The sequence below is a fragment of the Macaca nemestrina genome, chromosome 18 (genome assembly GCF_043159975.1).
Source record: "Macaca nemestrina isolate mMacNem1 chromosome 18, mMacNem.hap1, whole genome shotgun sequence".
Lineage (NCBI taxonomy): Eukaryota > Metazoa > Chordata > Mammalia > Primates > Cercopithecidae > Macaca > Macaca nemestrina.
In genome coordinates, this window is record NC_092142.1 from 1005823 (window position 1) to 1025880 (window position 20058).

At 56.7% G+C, this 20058-nt stretch overlaps 1 protein-coding gene across 3 annotated transcripts in view; it reads left to right on the top strand.

The window, feature by feature from the left end:
• Nucleotides 1–3774: 3774 nt before the first annotated feature.
• Nucleotides 3775–20058, top strand: part of LOC105485908 (RAB40C, member RAS oncogene family) — a 41659-nt gene continuing 25375 nt past the window's right edge. The window contains exons 1-2 of one of the 3 annotated variants that reach the window (XM_071083791.1): nucleotides 3775–4084; nucleotides 4379–4551. In XM_071083791.1, the coding sequence (XP_070939892.1) occupies nucleotides 4410–4551 (142 nt within the window). In that variant the 5' untranslated portion in view covers nucleotides 3775–4084; nucleotides 4379–4409. Of the gene's footprint in view, nucleotides 4085–4178; nucleotides 4237–4378; nucleotides 4552–20058 lie in introns of those variants that run through there. The other 2 variants (XM_011748515.3, XM_071083792.1) reach the window with 2 other exon arrangements.

The following is a 20058-nucleotide window of genomic DNA, read 5'->3' on the forward strand; positions in this document are numbered from 1 at the left end:
TTTAGTAGAGACGGGGTTTCTTCGTGTTACCCAGGTTGGTCTTGATCTCTTGGGCTCAAGCCACCTGCCCGCCTCGGCCTCCCAAAGTGCTGGGATTACAAGTGTGAGCCACCGGGCCCAGCCAGCACATTCTTTATATTTTTCTGCACCATTTGAGTCAGCTGCCCATTTTGGCTCTAGAATTTTCAGCATGCATTTCCTCAGAACAAGGCAGCCAGTGTGGTGCTCAAATCCGGAGCTTTTGCACAGATGCTGTCCAAGCCACCGACCCCATTCCCGTGTGTCCCATGTGTCATGGGCCAGTCTCCAAAGCCTCTGGTGCTTTAGGGATGGAGCCCGTTACTCAGGCGTGTCCCTGGTTGGGTCTGCTGATGACCCTCATGATGAGATGCCACTCATGCTTATGGCAGCAGTAGCAGGACACCACCCAGGGTGGCACACAGAGTCCACCTGTTCATCCCAGTGATGCCAATGTGTCTACTTGGTCGAGGTCCTGTCTGCGGGGTTTTGTGCTGCAAAGCCACGTTCCCTTGTCATTAGTAACTTGTCCATGGAAATGGGACCATGTTCATGCTGTTCCTCACTGCCCTCATCCACTGCACACTGTGTCCACCAAGGTCATTGGCTCTGTCCACTTGGGATGTGAGTGAGGCCTCCCCATGGCGGCAGGCCAGGACCAGGAGTCCCTGAGTAGCTGAAACTTGTAGGTGCTCCCTGGGCACAGGGCTTCAGGGGCCAAGGTTTGTCTGCCCCACTGGGCAATTGTCCACCCCCTTAGCAGGACTTCGAGGACATCCCAGCGGCCACTGGGCACCCAGGGCGCAGGGCGGACACCCCAAACCGCTCCCTTTGTCCCCCAAACCCCTCACTTGGACAGGGGCTCCACTTAGTGGCCTGGCATGTCTCTGCCAGTGGGTGTGGGGCGTGGCAGGAGGGGGCTGTCAGGGTCTCCACCAGACACTGCTCAGGCCTCCAAAGTGAGTGCCCAGGTGGTGGCTCACCCAGAACTTCTGGGTGGAGGCCTCTTCCCACACTCCACTGTCCCTGGCTGCCCTGCTCCTGGCCTGAGGTCCCTCAGCAGCAGGGATGGTGTCCTGCCCCCGGGGCCCAGGCCTGGCTTGGCCACGGTGGACCCCAGGATATCCTGCGTAAGTGCACACAGCTGCATGGGAGGCGCAGCCCCTCGGTCCACAAGGCCTGGATGCCAGAGGATAGCACCCATCTGTCTGTCCCTCCCTTCACTGGGCCTGCTGCCCCAGACCCATCTAGGTTCCCTGTGACGCTTTTCTGCTCAGAGGCTGGGAAGTCACAGGGCACAGCAGCTTTCCGAGGATCTCACCCTATGGAAAGATTCCTGAACCCAAACCACAGGTCCCCACCAACAGGGCTGTGTCCACAGGCTGTGGTGGGCAGGTCCAGTGGGAGAAACCTGACTTCCTCATCAGCCAGGGGATGGCCCCTTCTTGTCCCAGGAGGTGGGAACCAGGCAGCAGTGGCCCACAGCTGGGTCTGGAGAGCATTTTACTTTTTTTTCTTTTTTAAAAAGTTTATTTTTGTGAAGACCATAAGAACATTTTTAATTGTTTATTTTTGAGCCACTTTTTTTTTTCTTTTTTTTCCTGAGACAGAGTCTTGCTCTGTAGCCCAGGCTGGAATGTGGTGGCACAATCTCGGCTCACTGCAACCTCCATTTCCTGAGTTTAAGCAATTCTGCCTCAGCCTTCCAAGCAGCTGGGATTACAGGCACATACCAACATGCCCAGCTAATTTTTGTATTTTCAGTGGAGAGGGGATTATCACCATGTTGGCCAGGCTGGTCTAGAACTCCTGACCTCAGGTGATCCACCCACTTCAGCCTCCCAAAGTGCTGGGATTACAGGCATGAGCCACCGTGCCTGGCCTCAGAAAGTGTTTCTGATTTACGTTTTCAGGAAAGGGAGAGACAGCTGCTCACCACTATCCCCGCTTCCAGGCAGCCTCAGAAACCGAGGAGGAAACATCACGCCTTTGGTGTTTCCCATCCCTGGAGTGAGGGGCCTCAGGAACTTCACAGCCAGGGCTCGAGTCCGGGCACAGTGACCTCTGGGCAGAAGAGGCTCTCCCTGACCCGCCAGGTTGATTCCGGGTCAGTTAATGCCTGGGGAACTTGGTAAGACACCATCTCTACAAAAAACACATAAGTTAGCGGGGCATGGGGGCGCCTATAGTCTCAGCTACTCGGGAGGCTGAGGCTGGAGGATCGCTTGTACCAGGGAGGTAGAGGCTGCAGTGAGCCGAGATCGCGCCACTGCACTGCAGCCTGGACGACAGAGGGGGGCCCTGTTTCAAAAACGAAAAAACTGGCCGGGCGCGGTGGCTCACGCCTGTAATCCCAGCACTTTGGGAGGCCGAGGCGGGCGGATCATGAGGTCAGGAGATGGAGACCATCCTGGCTAACAAGGTGAAACCCCGTCTCTACTAAAAAATACAAAAAACTAGCCGGGCGCGGTTGCGGGCGCCTGTAGTCTCAGCTACTCGGGAGGCTGAGGCAGGAGAATGGCGTGAACCCGGGAAGCGGAGCTTGCAGTGAGCGGAGATCGCGCCAACGCACTCCAGCCTGGGCGACAGAGCGAGACTCCGTCTCAAAAAAAAAAAAAAAAAAGAAAAAACTGGTGTGTCCATGTGGTCGCCGCTTAGTCAAGGCCGTGTCTTCAGCTCTAGGGGGGCGGGAGGTCACTGGAAGTGTGGGGCCGCCCGTCCTGGCGTCCCTCTGTGTGAACAGCACCTGCTCCCGGAGGCACAACCCGGTCGGGGTCCCTCGGGAGGAGGGTTCTTGCCGGGCTCTGCTCCTCGCCGGCCGGGCAGAAGAGACAGGCTCCGCACCCGGTCTGGAGAGGGCTGCGCTGGGTCGACGCTGACGTTACTGCTTTTACTTACTACTGTAACAGCGTTACTGAGCGCAGAGCACGTATCACAAAGCTCACCCGTTGAGAGAGTCACTGACGTTTAGTAACTTCACCGAGAACGGCAGGACCATCCCCACGACTGTAGGACCTTTTCGTCACCCCAGAAAGAACCACGTGCCCACTCAACCCCTGACCCCACGCCGGGGCCCGCGAACGCGGCAGCTTCGCTCGCCCACGCACCTGCGGCTGCCGGGCCCTGCTGGGACCAGCGCTCGGCGGCGCCCCCGGGAAGAGTGCGGTCCGGGCCCTGGGTCCCCGTCCAGGAGGCGCCGCTGCAGCCGTGAGCACGTCAGGCCGGGTCTTGAGCTCGCGCAGGCCGCGCTCCCCGCGTCCCGAGCTGCGGCGGCCGCGTCCCCGGGCGGAAGGCTCAAGTTCGGTGACGCCGCGGGGTCCCAGAACCTCAGCGCCTTCGCAGACTCAGTGGTGACCCAAGGGTCCGCCCCGCCGCCGCCGGACGGAAGTCCCGCCCCCGCCCCGTAAAGGAAGTTCCGCCCCGCCGAGCGCCGATTGGCCGCACGGCCTTGGGGAGGACACGCCCAGGACCACCCCACCGCCTCCGCCGAGGTTTCTGCGGTAGCAGGCGGCGCAGCCTGCGAGGGGCTTACGTTTCCCAGACTCAGCCGCCTCGCCTCGGCCCGAGCGCGCCTGAATCCTGCCGCCTGTCGGCGCGTTGAAGGGGCTGCTACAACCTGGACTTCCGAGCCCCTGATTGGCGAGCGTGCAGGAAAGGGGCGGGGTTAGCAGAGCCGTGATGGACGTGCAAGCGGCCCAACGGCGCCGGCCGGCGAGGGGGCGGGCGAGGACAACAGCGTTGGGGACCGGGGGCGGGGCGGCCGGTGGCTCTGGGATTTCTCTGGGAGGCAGCCGCAGGGAAGGGAATGATCCTGGTGAACTTGTAATCGAATCAATGGTTCCGGGAAAGCACGAGGCGAGTGGCCAATGGCGACGGCGATGAGGCCGGCGTCCGCTGTCTCCGCAACGCCGTGTGGGAAAGGGGGGGGCGTTCATGACAGACGGGAGGACAAGCCAATGGCTGAGGGAAAGAGAACGGCGGGCGACCTATGGTGACGACGGGAAGGCAGGGCGGGGCGTCGAAGAGGCGGTGCGACAGGAGGCCTGGCGGCGCCGTGTAGGACGCGGTAAGGGCGGGGAAACCGTGATGGACGGGAGGATGGGCCAATGGGTTTGGGAGGGCGGGCGAAGGGTGGCCAATGGCGGCGGCGCGGCCGGGGGCGAGGCAGCGCGGCGGCGCTGGCGGTGCGGGAAGCGGCGGGGCGGCGGCGAGGCTGAGGTGCGCCCGGGCGACGGGCGGGGCGGGGCCGGCGCGGGGCTTCGGGCGCGCCCACTCGGCCGCCCTGGGGCAGACGCAACGGGCGCAGGTGCGGGGCGCGGGCTCTGTCACGCCGCGGCCTCACCCGGCGGTGCCTCGGCAGGCGGCCGGCGCGGGGCGCGGGCGGCGCGGCCATGGGCTCGCAGGGCAGCCCGGTGAAGAGCTACGACTACCTGCTCAAGTTCCTGCTGGTGGGCGACAGCGACGTGGGCAAGGGCGAGATCCTGGAGAGCCTGCAGGACGGCGCGGCCGAGTCCCCGTACGCCTACAGTAACGGTAAGGCCCAGCCCGCGGCGCGCGCTGCTACCCGGGGCCCGAGCCCGGCGAGCTGGGCGCGGAGCTCGCCCTCGGCCCGACCCTTCCAAGCGCCGCCGAACGTGCCCAGGAACGCCTTTGCCTGGCTTCCAGACCCGGTGGCTCGGCGGCTTCGGGGTTCCCGGGCTCCAGTCCCGAGGTGACGCCGGGGAGCAGGAGGACGGACCAGAGGGGCGCGCCCAGCGGGGACGGTGCCATGGACCCGGGGTCTGGGGGACGGTGTCACAGGTCCAGGATCTCAGGGGAAGGTGTCATGGATCCTGGAGAAAGTGTCATGGGCCTGGGATCATCTGGGGCCCGAAGGAAGGTGTCGTGGACCTGAGGGAAGGTGTCATGAGTGCAGGATCTGGGGTCTGAGAGAAGGTGTCATGGGTCCAGGATCTGGGGTCTGGGGAAAGGTGTCACGGGCCCAGTAGAAGGCGTCATGGGCCAAAGGGAAGGTGTGTTGGGTCTAGGATCATCTGGGGTCCGAGGGAAGGTGTAATAGATCTGGGGGAAGGCATCATGGGTCTAAGGGAAGGTGTCATGGGTGTAGGATTATCTGGAGTCCGAGGGAAGGTGTCAGGGACCCAGGTCTGGTGGCAGGTGCTGCTGGACTGTTCTTGGGACCCTGTCTCGAGCATGCACAGATGACAGGTCGTTATAGGCAGACTGTTCCCCTGAGGTATTTACTTACAGCTGAGGGAGTCAACACTTTGTGCTGGAAGAAAATACCTCTGTAATGGGTTACTGAGCATTTTTCTTTTTTTATTTTTTATTTTTTATTTTTATTTTTTGAGATGGAGTCTCACTCTGTCGCCAGATTGGAGTGCAATGGCACAATCTCGGCTCACTGCAATCTCCACCTCCTGGGTTCAAGCGATTCCCCTGCCTCAGCCTCCTGAGTAGCTGGGACTGCAGGTGCGCGCCACCACGCCCGGCTAATTTTTTGTGTGTATTTTAGTAGAGACGGGGTTTCAGCATGTTGGCCAGGATGGTCTTGATCTCCTGATCTCATGATCTGCCCGCCTCGGCCTCCCAAAGTGCCGGGATTACAGACGTGAGCCACCGCGCCCGGCCTGAACGTTTGTTTTTAACTTCCAGTTGCATGGCTAAAATACACAAGATAGAGCGCATCTCTGGGGCTTGCCTGCCTGAGCGTGCCTCTTAATTTAGGTATTCAACATAGCAAAGTGGTTAACAGGGTCAGTGAGACGGCGTGGTCCTCATCACCCCTCATGGGGGCCTGGACTGAATGGGATGTTTCCCCAGAAGACCTGGGTGGCCCCAGATGAACTGGGAGCAGTCAGCATCCAGCCTCCCCAGAGTCCATCTGCGCTTCAGGGAATGCCATCTACACTGGCGAACTTACCTCTCCTGGTCCCTGCCCTCTCCCCTTGCTTTGTTTCTTGGGCTCTTGTCTGTCCTGTCTGACTGCCCTGAGCGTCTGCTGTTTACTGAGTCGCCTGCCCTTGGCTGCTGAGAGTGTGGGCACAGCATCCCCCACTTTCTCACTCAGGGGGTGGCAGAGTGTGGGGTTACCTGGACTGACGCTGAGCGCGCTTCCTTCTGGCACGGCTTCAGCAGTGGGCAGCAGCACCAGGGGCTCTGGAAGCTTGTGCTCTTGGCCTCAGCCTGGAGGAGGGGTTGAAAAGGGCCAGGGAGGAAGAGCTCTGGGTCCATTTTTAGGTGGGGGGAAGTGTAAGGCCCACCAGGGGCATTGGGGGCTCACACGTTAGGCCCCTACACCAGCCGCAGCCTCCCGGGCCTGCACTTGACAGTGACTGTCTCAGAGTTGGGAACTCCTGACTCAGGTGGTGGGCGGCCAAGCTGATGGTGCAGGTGGCGTTGCCTTCTAAAGCCTGGCTCTAGGGGTGCTGTGCACTCCCAGGAGGCTGGCGGTGTGCGTGTTTGTGCATGTTCAGACGAGCACGGGAAGGGCTGGGCTTCATCAGGGTCAGTGTTTTCCCGGGACATGAATGCTTGCTTCTGAGGGCCAGCTCAGCCACACTGGCCAGCTCCTCTACTCCAACCGCACCACACAGCGAGGAGCTGGAGAGACAGGACCCTCGTTCCTCCCTGTCCCCTTTGTCGGGCTGCGGGGCATTGCCACAGTTCCTCTGACATGCTTGCTAAAGTGGGGCCAGTATTGTGTAAGATGTGGAGACCTGCCTGCTTGCAGAGACTTTGGAGGCTCACAGTGGCTTGGACCAGAAGCAGAGGGAGAGTCCGCTCTTAGAAAGACACCACGCGCTCTCAGGGCCCGGGGCATACTTCCAGGTCCCCGCGGGAGTCCTGTGGCCTCGAGCAGAAAAGGGAGCGCCTCTGGGCTGTGGAATGCGCTTTCCCGTGTCTAAGGCCTCAAGGTTAAGACGTGCACAGCACAAGGAGCAGGTCTTTGTGGTCAGGTGGCAGCTTGCCAACCCCAGGGGCCAGCCCTCTTCATCAGGGTGAAGTTGGTGGATCTGAGGATTTCCCGAGCGGGCTGCGGGGGTCTCGGAAACTCAGGAGCAGCTGGTTCTCAGGACTCAGCATCTTGAGAATTTATTCTCCTTTGAAAGAGTTATAGCAGGAGCTTTAGGTCTCTGGCCCTCGTGGGAAGGACGTACGTGTTAACCTTCATTGTTTTCTCTCCTTTATTGTGAGGTGCCTTCTGTGTTTCCAGCTTCCATGTTTCTGCAGGGCTCCCCGCTGGGTGGTGGATGCCTGTGGCAGGGAGGCCCCTTCTGTGCAGGGCTTGCTGCTCCAGCATGGCCCAGAGCTCCTTCAGCTCACACCAGATCACTTACTTGCCTGTCTAGCACGTTCCTCAGACAGGTGTGTGAGCGTACGTTGCCCTCTCCAGCTTCACAAACAAATGAGTCATCAAAGTGACCTTTTTCTTAGTGCTGGCACCTGAGGCAGTGGCGTGTGACTGCACGCCCAGCACCTGTGGAGCCCCTGTGAGCTCTTCCGTGTCCCCTAATGCGGGTGTGCGCTGGGTTTCCGGATCTCTAGGTCTGGAAAGGTTTTCCTTTCTTTGACACCCAGCAGTGATCTTAGGGAGTGCTTCATGCTCTCCTCAGGACAAAACAGAGCCCTTGGCATAGAGTGCCTCTGAGCGACCCAGGAGCGTGGGTGGTGCACACGGTGGGAAGGAGGAAGCTTCAGTTTGGGAGCGACCCTGCAGTCAGGCTCCAGGGTGTGGGCCAGGGTGGTGGGCCCATTTGGCCCTGAGGAACCACCCTCATGGGGTGTACACCCTCCCCCAAGCCCAGGAAGCATCCTGCTGTGGCCGGGCCGCTCCTGCTCTGTGAAGGACATAGAAGGTCCTGGATTAAGGCAGTTCCTCCCTCTGTACCTTGTCCCCTACAAACCTTCCTGGGAGCCAGTTTGCCTCCAGCCACGTTTGTCAGGGTTTGTGTGCCCAGATCATGGAAGACTTCAGAAGGGGTTAATCCTCTTGACTTTATTTCTCTCTCTGCTCCTTTGGGAGTCAGTGTTGGTGGAAGCTGCTGAGTGACACTCCGGTCCTTTGAGCCTGGCAAGTTGTGGGGAGAAACGGAGGGAGGCAGTTGTGGACATAGCAAGGCCGACATCGCGGTTTGCTGTGGATGTTGGGGTCTGTTGGCCACTGACATGTCTGTGGGGCCGCACTCTGCCTGCTGTGCCCACGGGAGCAAGGGCACCCTGTGCGGGAGTCCCAGCTTCTTCAGCTTCTCAACTCCCTGAGCTTTCTCCAAACAGTTACAAACGTTTCTTCTCATCTGACTTGAAGTTCACGGCTCCAAAGTGGCCAGTTCCAGGGGGAACTATCTTCAGAGGCTCCTCTGTGTTTCATTGTCCTGAGTGAAAACCACGTGTGTGTTGTCGGCTGCTTATCCCCAGGGCTAGCTGAGGCTTTTGCGGGAGGTTCTAGCTATGTGTCTTCAGGTGACTGGACAGCCGTGCGTGGCTTCCCTGTGCCTGCTGTTGGTGTTGGGCACCACTGCAGCCCGGAGTCCCTTCTCTTCCCCTGCACTTGATTGGGTTTTGCTCATTTTCTTTTTTTTCTTTTTTGAGACGGGGTCTTACTTGTCCCCCAGGCTGGAGTGCAGTGGCACGATCTCGACTCACTGCAGCCTCTGCCTTCTGGGTTCAAGCGATTCTCCTGCCTCAGCCTCCCGAGTAGCTGGGATTACAGGCGCCTGCCACCGTACCTGGCTAATTTTTGTATTTTTAGTAGAGACGGGTTTCACCGTGTCAGCCAGGCTGGTCTCAAACTCCTGACCTCAAGTGATCCACCTGCCTCGAGGTTTTTGCTCGTTTTCTGGGGCAGTATTTTGGGGTTTGCTTTTCCTCCGTGAGGTGCCAGGTTTTCCAGCAGGGTGGTGTTCTTGGAGGAACAGGGGTGATCACCATGGTAACAGCTAATGCTGCCAGCGTGTGATGAGTGCCTGCCAGCACTGGTGGGTGCTTCCCGCTGCCCCCATGTAGCCCCCACCGCCACCTGTGAGAAGGCAGCGCCACCCCCATTGTGCAGGCGAGGGATTGTGGCTCAGGAGGTAGCAGCTGTCGAGGGTGGGCTCAGGGTCTGGAGGAGCTGCCCTGCAGACCTCCTGTGAAGCAGGGGGGCTTCATGGCTCTTCCCCTGTCCTCCTCCTCACCTCCACCTGGGCCTGGGGTAACTGCCACACACCTGCTTCTGCTGCACCATGTACACTAAGTTCTTCTGAGACGCGAGCTTCAGAGGACCGCCCCAGCCCCAGGGTGACCCCGGGCGGCATCTGGGAACCTACATGTTCAGGAGGTAGGACTTTGTGGGTCATTATAACTTTTTTCTTTTTTTCTTTCTTTTTTTTTTTTTTGAGATGGAGTCTAACTCTGTTGCCCAGGCTGGAGTGCACTGGCATGATCTCAGCTCATTGCAACCTCCGCCTCCCGGGTTTAAGTGATTCTCCTGCCTCAGCCTCCCAAGTAGCTGGGATTACAGGTGCCCACCACCACACCCAGCTAATTTTTGTATTTATAGTAGAGACGGGGTTTCACTGTGTTGGCCAGGCTGGTCTCGAACTCCTGACCTTGTGATCTACCCACCTCGGCCTCCCAAAGTGCTGGGATTACAGGCGTGAGCCACTGCGCCCGGCTCATTATAACTTTTTCCAAGATGGCCAGGACCCTGTGACTTGCCAGCTCTGCCTGTACCGGGCCTCCCACCGGGGGCACGCTGTCCCGTACCCCAGAGTCCCGCAGGCCTGAGGGCAGCCTACTCCCTCCCAAGTGACTTCATGTCCCGAACTCCGACTGGCCGCCCGCTGGGCATCGGTTCACACCTGCCCTGGTCTCGCGTGGGACGCTGCCCTGGAGACGCCGCCTTCTGTTGACTGGCTGGGACCAGGTCCTCGCTCCCTCTCTCTTCCTGGCCTTGCTCATGCTCTGCCCTCAGTCTTTTCCCAGCTCTGGCTGTGGACTTCTCATGAAGGCCCAGTCCTGAGCCCTCGAGTTTTTCTCCCTCATTTCAGACATTTGTTCTGTCATTTATTGGGCCTTTTACGAGATGCTGGGCCAGGAGCTGAGGGTGCAAAGGAGAACAAAATAGAGAGTCTTTTCTTTTATACACTTTTGAAGAAATAAGAAAGGGACCTTTAGGATGTGGTGTGACCGACTGGAGGAGGTTCAGCACGTGGAAGTGTATGGGAGGGATGTGGGCCTCGGCCGCGTGGGGGATGGCTTCCGGGAGGAGGCGCACCTGAGCGAGTCCTGTGATGGGCAGCCCAGGCCAGCGGCCCTCAGATGCAGGAGCTGCTGGTGTCACCGAACTGTTCAGACCCTTCCCAAGCTCCCCAAGTGGGAGTGCCACTTGTCATCCGGGTTTTGAGAGCATTCCTGGCAAAGACAGCCTGTGCGAGGGGCCTTGGGAGAGGCAAGCAAGGTGGCCCCCAGGCAGGGTTGGGGGTCAAGCGTCCAGTATTCTCATGACATCTGAAGCCACAGTCCTCTTTCCCTCAGGACTGCCTGTTCTTCCCTGTCTCTTTCCCACCCACCTGGGCAGGCCCCTCTGTACCTGGGCCTAGGGCTGCCTCCCACCTTTGCTCTGTTCCTGGAGACCATCACCAAAGCCCATCTGTTCTCCCTTCACTGGGCTGCTCCTCCCTCCCTCCCTCCCTCCTTCCCTCACACCCGACCGGGCTGCTCCTGCCTCCCTCACTCCTTCCTTCCCTCCCTCCCTGGCTCCTGGGCTCCTGGCCGGGCTGCTCCTGCCCTCCTCCCTCCCTCCCAGCCAGTCGCACCAAGCAGAGCTGTGCCTGAGAGCTCCCACAGCCAGCTGTGAATGAGGGCAGCAGGCCACTGGGTTCTGGAGGTTTCCAGAGCCCCTCCTGGACTCATCCATGTGTGGTGAGGTTCCTTCTGTTTAACTCCCTGCTGTGGAGACAAACCCACCTCCTCCTGAGAGGGTGCTGGACTATGAGATTGATTGTGTGTCTGGTTTAAATTATGCTAATTGTGCTGAATTTTGTTGGTTTGTTTTAAGACAGAGTTTTGCTTTTGTTGCCCAGCCTAGAGCGTAATGGCGTGATCTCGGCTCACTGCAACCTCCGCCTCCCAGGTCCAAGCAATTCTCCTGCCTCGGCCTCCCCAAGTAGTTGGGATTACAGGCCTCCACCACCATGCCCAGCTAATTTTTGTATTTTTAGTAGAGGCGGGGTTTCACCATGTTGGTCAGGCTGGTCTCAAACTACTGATCTCGTGATCCATCCGCCTTGGCCTCCCAAAGTGCTGGGATTACAGGCGTGAGCCACCATGCCCGGCCTCTAATTGTGCAGTTTTATAAGTTGGACTGGCATGGCCTTACTTAAATTTTCAGGAAACTGGTAAGTTAGTAGGTAGAATATTTAATGTTGAGTTTGTACAGCGGCCAGATGCCAGAACTTTTGGACAAGTGAGTTAATGTCCACCTCCAGTCGTTAGCACTTGCTCTCAGTGCTTGCATGTAGCAGGGCAAATGCTTGCACGGCAGGTGCACGGCAGTGCCAGCCAGGTCTCTCGCAGGGTGGTGTGGACACAGATGACTCTTGGGTTGAGCACACGTGTTGTGGCTTGCACGATGAGCTAAATTGAAGTGTTTCAGGAAGGAAGCCACGTGGGGGAGCTGAGAGGTGGGCGGGAAGGACACAAGGGAGGGATCTGGGTCCTTGCAGGTACTTTCGCCTCTTGTTCTATTTGAAGATTGCAGCTGGGAAGGTGCGAAGTTGCTGGTCCCGGAAAAGCTGCCCCCTACCCTGGTCTGGAGCCCCTGTGAGCTGGCGTAGAGTAGGAAGGGGCTGCATCGCAGCTGGGTCTTTCCCTGGGCTGTGTGTGGTACAGATGACACCCCACTGAGGGCTGTTCTGGGGCCCAGGGGCCATGTCAGCCAGGGTGTTGTCTGCCGGGCATTTGGAGAAAGCAGGGAAATGTGTCGGTGTCCAGCATCCTGGTTCAGAGAGCGCTGCCGAACCAATATGAGAAGGCGGGGAGACTGCTTGTCTGGCTGGGTTGACTTCTTGGGCGGTCGGGAGAGGGATGTGCAGACTGTGGCACTGGCGGGTGTCAGGGACCAGACGTTATGGAGGTGGTGGGGAAGAGGAGCAGCTGCAGGAAGAAGGCCTGCCTACCAAGACCGTGGTCTATGGGCATCCTCAGGGCAGGAGCTGGGTGGAAAAGGGGCCTCTTCGGTCCTCTTGAAAGCGATGGTAAACAGACGTCAACAGGCTGCACTCGCACTTTGAGCCTAACGTAGGGAGGAGGCTTCTGAGCCAACCTGGGGATGACAGCGCACTCTGATACCGGCAGTTTGCGGCTCTCTCTTGCTGAGATCAAGATTTTGAGTACAGCAGAGATTTCTGGACATTTGTCCTTCAGAAATTAGAGGGACGAGGGCATTGGTGCTGTGGAGGGGTAGGGACCCATGGGTGTAGGACAGAAGACCAGGGAACGACCAGATACCCTGAGTGCCTCTGCCCACCAAGCTGCTGCACGTGGAGGTAGCAGGGGAGGTGATCCAGGCAAGGCAGGATGGGAGGGGCTCAGGAGCAGCCAGGCCCTAGTGCTGGTGACAAGTGGGGTAGTGGGCAGGGGCATGTGGAAGGGTCTTCTGACCACGGTGTGCGGAGGGCTTGGTGCTGGGGGGCCCGGAGCTGTGGAAAGGGTGCAGGAGAGAGTTGATCCCATATTCCCAGATGGCAGAGTGGAAGCAGAGGCTCTCGGCGCCCGAACAGCCTTCGCCGTCTTTACGGTGAACAGAGTCTGCAAACCAAACTGGGAAGGATTCGAATCCTGGATGGGTGATGGGGGCCTGGCTGCGTAAACTGGCCCTGATGAAAGACATGCCCATCCCATGAGAGGGACAGCCATCCAGCATCTTTTTTTTTTTTTTTTTTTGAGACGGAGTCTTGCTCTGTCGCCCAGGCTGGAGTGCAGTGGCCGGATCTCAGCTCACTGCAAGCTCCGCCTCCCGGGTTTACGCCATTCTCCGGCCTCAGCCTCCCGAGTAGCTGGGACTACAGGCACCCGCCACCACGCCCGGCTAGTTTTTTTTTTGTATTTTTAGTAGAGACGGGGTTTCACTGTGTTAGCCAGGATGGTCTCGATCTCCTGACCTCGTGATCCGCCCGTCTCAGCCTCCCAAAGTGCTGGGATTACAGGCTTGAGCCACCGCGACCGGCCAACATCTTTTTTTTTTTTTAATTTGTGTTTTTTGAGACGGAGTCTTGCTCCATTGCCCAGAGTGGAGTTCAATGGCGCAATCTCAGCTCACTGCAACCTCATGAGCCTCCTGGGTTCAAGTGATTGTCCCGCCTCAGCTTCCTGAGTAGCTGGGATTACAGGCATGCACCACCACACCTGGCTAATTTTTTATATTTTTAGTAGAGATGGGGGTTTTGCTGTGTTGGCCAGGCTGGTCTTGAACTCCTGACCTCAAGCAGTCCACCCACCTCAGCTTCCCAAAGTTGGTGGAATTACAGGCATGAGCCACTGTGCCCAGCGCAGCTTAGCATCTTTGGAAAAGAGCAGAGGGCTGGGCGCGGTGGCTCACACCTGCAATCTCAGCACCTTGGGAGGCCAAGGTAGACGGGGTGCTGGAGCCCAGGAGTTTGAGACCAGCCTGGGCAACATAGTGAGACCCCACCTCTACCAAAAAAAAAAAAAAAAAAAAAAAAGGCCAGGCGTGGTGGCTCACCGAGGTAGGTGAATCACGAGGTCAAGAGATTGAGACCATCCTGGCCAACATGGTGAAACCCATCTCTACTAAAACTACAAAAATTGGCTGGGCGCGGTGGTTCACGCCTGTAATCCCAGCACTTTGGGAGGCTGAGGCGGGTGGATCTCGAGGTCAGGAGATTGAGACCATCCTGGCTAACATGGTGAAACCCTGTTTCTATAAAAATACAAAAAATTAGCTGGGCGTGGTGGCAGGTGCCTGTAGTTCCAGCTACTTGGGAGGCTGAGGTAGGAGAATGGTGTGAACCCGGGAGGCGGAGCTTGCAGTGAGCCGAGATTGCGCCACAGACTCCAGCCTGGGTGACAGAGTGAAACTCTGCCTCAAAAAATATGTACATAAATACAAATATAAAAATCAGGCCGGGCGCGGTGGCTCAAGCCTGTAATCCCAGCACTTTGGGAGGCCGAGGCGGGCGGATCACAAGGTCAGGAGATCGAGACCACAGTGAAACCCCGTCTCTACTAAAAATACAAAAAATTAGCCGGGCGCGGTGGCGGGCGCCTGTAGTCCCAGCTACTCAGGAGGCTGAGGCAGGAGAATGGCGGGAACCCGGGAGGCGGAGCTTGCAGTGAGCCGAGATCGCGCCACTGCACTCCAGCCTGGGCAACAGCGTGAGACTCCGTCTCAAAAAAAAAAAAATAAAATAAAAATAAATAAAATAAAAATAAAAATAAAAATCAGCTGGGCTTGCTGGCGCATGCCTGTAGCCCCAGCTACTTGGAAGACTGAGGCAGGAGAATTGCTTGAACCTGGGAGGCAGAGGTTGCAGAGAGCCGAGATCGCACCACTGCACTCTAGCTTAGTGACAGAGCAAGACCCTGTCTCAAAAAATAAAAAATAAAGAAAAGAGGATGGAAGAAGAGAAGAGCCGAGACCTGGAAATGGGCAGGTACTTTACAGTTTGTACAGCAGCCGGATGTAAGAACCTCATGTCAACCCTCAGTAAAGATGTAGGCCGGGCGGTCAAGCACAGCGCTCTCCAGCAGCTCCGACAGCATGGGCGACCCGGCGGGAGCCTGTGTGCTGCTTTCCCTGCCCTGGGCCGGCGGCTGCTGGTGGGCTTTCACCTGACTTCCTGGACAGCAGTGTTGTCTGCCACCTGGGCACAGCACCACCTGGGCACAGCAGGGAGAGTCTGTGTGTCAGACCTCGCTGGGAGGGGCGGTAACAGGCTGGATGACATCAGAATTCAGGACTCTGAACACAAACACAGTGACACCGATCAGGGTTGCCGAGGTGCTGTGTTTCGGTCCAGAAAGTCACTGCTGCGGGGTGGGGAGTGTGGCCAGAGCCCGGGCCCCGACCCCTGCCGAAGCTTCCATGGACGGGGACCCTGCTCTGCTTGTGCCGCCGGCTTTGCTCCCAGGAGTGTCTGTGTCCTCAGGCCCTGCCAAGGCAGTGGCAGGCTGATGTCTGCCCGTGTCGGCCGGCCACAGCCCTAGTGGTTGCCCGCGGAGGCTTGTGCCCACCTGATTCCTGCCTGAGAGGAGTCTCTGGGTCAGCCGATGCCAGCAGGACCCGCTTCACCTGGTCAGCAGGGAGGAGGCGACTTCCCTCGGGGCCATGTGCCTCCTCCGTGTGCACTGCTGCCATGGCTGCTTCTGTCGATAGGCATATCCATGAAAACACATGCCCCTGGGTGTTCGCTAGTGTCAGATATCCGTGAAAATGCACGCCCCTGGTGTTCCCTAGTGCACATATCCGTGAAAATGCACGCCCCTGGTGTTCCCTAGTGTCACATATCCGTGAAAATGCACGCCCCTGGTGTTCCCTAGTGCACATATCTGTGAAAATGCACGCCCCTGGTGTTCGCTAGTGTCACATATCCGTGAAAATGCACGCCCCTGGTGTTCCCTAGTGCACATATCCGTGAAAATCCACGCCCCTGGTGTTCCCTAGTGTCACATATCCGTGAAAATGCACGCCCCTGGGTGTTCCCTAGTGTCACATATCCGTGAAAATGCACGCCCCTGGTGTTCCCTAGTGCACATATCCGTGAAAATGCACGCCCCTGGTGTTCCCTAGTGTCACATATCCGTGAAAATGCATGCCCCTGGTGTTCCCTAGTGTCAGCGTGGATTCAGCAAGGTTCTGTTCCCTTGGGGCATCACACTCCTTTCCTGTCTGGTTTGGGACTCACATGGCCCCCTTGATGTTGGAGCCTCTTCAGGCGGCACCTGCGTCCTGGGCTATGCCCTGAGTTCCTGGAGCTCCCTGCGTCCTGGCACAGCCTGGTACTTCCAGCAGATGTGGTTCGTGCCTGCCCTGGAAGTGGCCATCTCTCTGAAGAGCCTGGGTCCTCCTGGTGGGGAGAGAGAGAGAGTACGTCAGCTTCTTAAATTACTTTATTAAAAATTGACATATGCCAAATAGTAATAATAATAGTAATAACAGCAAGTGCAAAGCGTAAGTAATAAGAACAGACGTCACCTAACCTGCTGAGTTTAAAATATTGTTATGTTGGACTTTTTTAAAGAGCTTTGGTGCCAGCCATGCATGATGGCTCACGCCTGTGATCCCAGCTCTTTAAGAGGCTGAGGCAGTCTGATCACGAGATCAAGAGATCGAGACCGTCCTGACCAACATGGTGAAACCCCCTCTCTACTAAAAATGCAAAAATTAGCTTGGTGTGGTGGCGGGCACCTGTATTGCCAGCTACTCAGCAGGCTGAAGCAGGAGAATCGCCTGAACCTGGGGAGGCAGAGGTTGCAGTGAGCCGCGTTTGCACCACTGCACTCCAGCCTGGGTGACAGAGTGAGACTCTATCTCAAAAAAAAAAAAGAGCTTTGGTACCTGAGTGCATCGCATAGACAGTTTAACCCATAAGTCATTATCAGCAAGTGGTGACTGCCCAGGTTTTTGCCTGTGGGGGAACAGAAAGGTTTTGATTCCAGTCTCAGTGCTGTGAAGAGTTGGCAGTCACACTGTGACAGAGCCTGGTGTGTGGCAGCCGCGTGAGGCTCTCCTGGGCTCCTCTGGAGGCAGGGTCCCTCCGGCCCCCCAGGAGCAACCTGCCCCTCTGTCTGCCTCTGCATCTAACCCTTATCCTCCCTGCTGAGCCACCTCCTGGTCATTAGCGTTGAAGCCCTTCCCTCCTGGTTTAGTTTTCCTCACCGTGCCTACTGCTCGTGTCCGGGATAGAGATAGAAGATGTAGCTCCCGTGTGTGTGCAGCTGGTTTTTTTAAAAACTGTAATACCAAAAAGTATGATTTTTTTGTATTATCCACACCATCAAGGCTGTATCACTAAGTATCTGCTCATTCTGAAGGTGTCCGTCTTTTCTGAATTGAAATGAAAGAACAGGAGAAACCATTTGTGTCCAGCCTGTTCGAGGTGTTACATTGGCCCTAGGTGGGCTGGGCAGACGGCTGTTCTTCCCGGACCATCAGTGTCCCCATGTCAGTTTCCAGAGCTGGGTCGCTGGGGTCCGGCTCAGCGTGAGTTTGCTCAGGTGTGTGCTGAGCGCCCCTGTGTGCCGGACTCCGGGCAGGGCAGGTCCCCACCACACCCACGTCAGGTGGGGCGATTTGATCCTTATTGGGACTGTTCCCCCAGTCTCAGTTCACCAGGGCCACACGTATGGTGCTCAGACAGGAGATTCTAATGAAAAATAGAATTGTAATCCTAAAATTACACAAGAGGGAATGCTTTTAAGTTTATCAAATATTAAAATATGACAACACAGGACTGGGTGTGGTGGTGCACGCCTATAATCCCAGCTACTTGGGAGGTCAAGGCAGGAGGATCCCCTGAGGCCAGGAGTTCAGACTAGGCGACATAGCAAGACCCTATCCCTACAAAAAAAGTTAAAAAAAAAAATGGGCCAGGCACGGTGACTCACGCCTGTAATCCCAGCACTTTGGGAGACCGAGGTGGGTGGATCACTTGAGGTCAGGAGTTTGAGACCAGCCTGGCCAGTATGGTGAAACCCCGGGCGTGGTGGCGCATGCCTGTAATCCAGCTACTCGGGAGGCTGAGGTGGGAGAACAGGCTGGAGTACGATGGTGCGATCTCGGCTCACTGCAACCTCCGCCTCCCGGGTTCAAGCGATTCTCCTGCCTCAGTCCCCCAAGTAGCAGGGGTTACAGGCACCTGCCACCACGCCTGGCTAGTTTTTTGGTATTTTTTTTAGTAGAGATGGGGTTTCACCATGTTGGCCAGGCTGGTCTCGAACTCCTGACCTCAGGTGATCCACCCACCTCGGCCTCCCAAAGTGCTGGGATCACAAGCATGAGCCACTCTGCCTGGCCAATAAATTATTTTTGTAGTGATAAGTTCTTGCCGTGTTGGCTAGGCTGGTCTTGAACTCCTGGGCTCAAGTGATTCTCCCACCTTGGCCTCCCCAAGTGTCGAGATTCCAGGTGTGAGCCACGGTGCACAGCCAGAAATGAGTCTTAAAGTGGACATGTAATTGGGGTTTAAACCACACTAAGCTGGATTTGTAATCATTGAAAATAATCTGAGAGCTACGGGATCTGCTCCTTAAAAGATGGGCGAGGAGGCCCGGCGCGGTGGCTCCCGCCTGTAATCCCAGCACTTTGGGAGGCCGAGGCAGGTGGATCACGAGGTCAGGAGATCGAGACCATCCTGGCTAACCCGGTGAAACCCCGTCTCTACTAAAAACTACAAAAAACTAGCCGGGCAAGGTGGCGGCGCCTGTAGTCCCAGCTACTCGGGAGGCTGAGGCAGGAGAATGGCGTGAACCCGGGAGGCGGAGCTTGCAGTGAGCTGAGATCTGGCCACTGCACTCCAGCCTGGGTGACAGAGCGACACTCCGTCTCAAAAAAAAAAAGAAAAAAAGAAATTTGTTAAGATAACTTTTCCTTCCTTTACTGTCCTCCGGCAGGCAGGCGCCGGTTTGCCAGCAGTGGGGTTGGTGGACGTGGGTCATCCTTGTTTCAGAAGACATCCGAGGGTGTGGCATGCCGGGAGCTTGAATGCGGAGTGCCGGCCCGCGGGTCCAGCCCCAGGTCTTCCGGGACAGGCAGCGTCTTCACGTCCGGTTCTGATGTGTGTTCGGGCTGTCTTGTAGGGTAATCCAGTCCCCTCATCCTAGAGAGACCTACTAATCCGAATTCACGGCAGATCAATACCCTGTGGGTTTGTTTTAAAATAATTTTATTGGGAGATGATGTGTGTGTAATAAATGTACCTTCTTTGCATGTACGGTTCTATGAGTTTTGGCACATGTGGGTACCTATGCAGCCAGTACCCTCACCAAAATCAGGAGCACTTGCACCCTCCTCCCAGAAAGCCCCCCAGCCTCCCGCGCTCGGCTTCCATCACCATGGGCTGCTTCTTCCTGTTCCGGCCATCGTGGACACGAAGCAGACCCTGCTTTCTTTTGCTCCGCAGTTTTGAAACTTGTTCATGATGTACAAGGTAGATTCTTCTTTTTTGTTCCCAAGTCATATTCCTTTGCACGAATATACCCCAGTTTGTTTATGCATTTACCTTGTTGATACACATTTGGGTTATTTCCTGGTTTGGGGTATTATGAATAATGCTGCTGTGAACGAGTTCTTGTTTTTTCTTTTTTCTTTTCTTTTTTTTTTTTTTTTGAGACTCTCACTCTGTCGCCCAAGCTGGAGTGCAGTGGTGTGATCTCGGCTCACTGCAAGCTCGGCCTCCTGGGTTCACACCATTCTCCCGCCTCAGCCTCCCAAGTAGCTGGGACTACAGGCGCCCGCCACCGCGCCCGGCTAATTTGTTGTTGTTGTTGTTGTTGTTTAGTAGAGACGGGGTTTCACCATGTTAGCCAGGATGGTCTCCATTTCCTGACCTCGTGATCTGCCCACGTCGGCCTCCCAGAGTGCTGGGAATACAGGCGTGAGCCACCGCTCCCGGCCTAAAACTTTTTTTTTTTAATTTTTTTTTCTGTAAAATACAGAAAACACGTCATTTTAGTCATTTGCGGGGATACAGTTCAGTGGCACTAGCACTGAACTATAACTAGAATACGCATGAGTCCTTTTGAAGGCGTTTCTCTTAGGTAGATATCTAAGAGTGGAATTGCTGTCGTATATGATGAGTGTACTTTTTAATTTATTAGATTGCCCAGCCTGGGCAACATAGTGAGAAGCTGTTGCTATAAACATACTAAAAAAAATTAGCCTGGGGCTGGGTGTGGTGACTCAACTGTAATCTCAGCACTTTGGGAGGCCGAGGCAGGCGGATCACTTGAGGTCAGGAGTTCAAGACCAACCTGGCCAACGTGGTGAAACCCCATCTCTACTAAAAATACAAAGTTAGCCTGGTGTGGTGGCAGTGC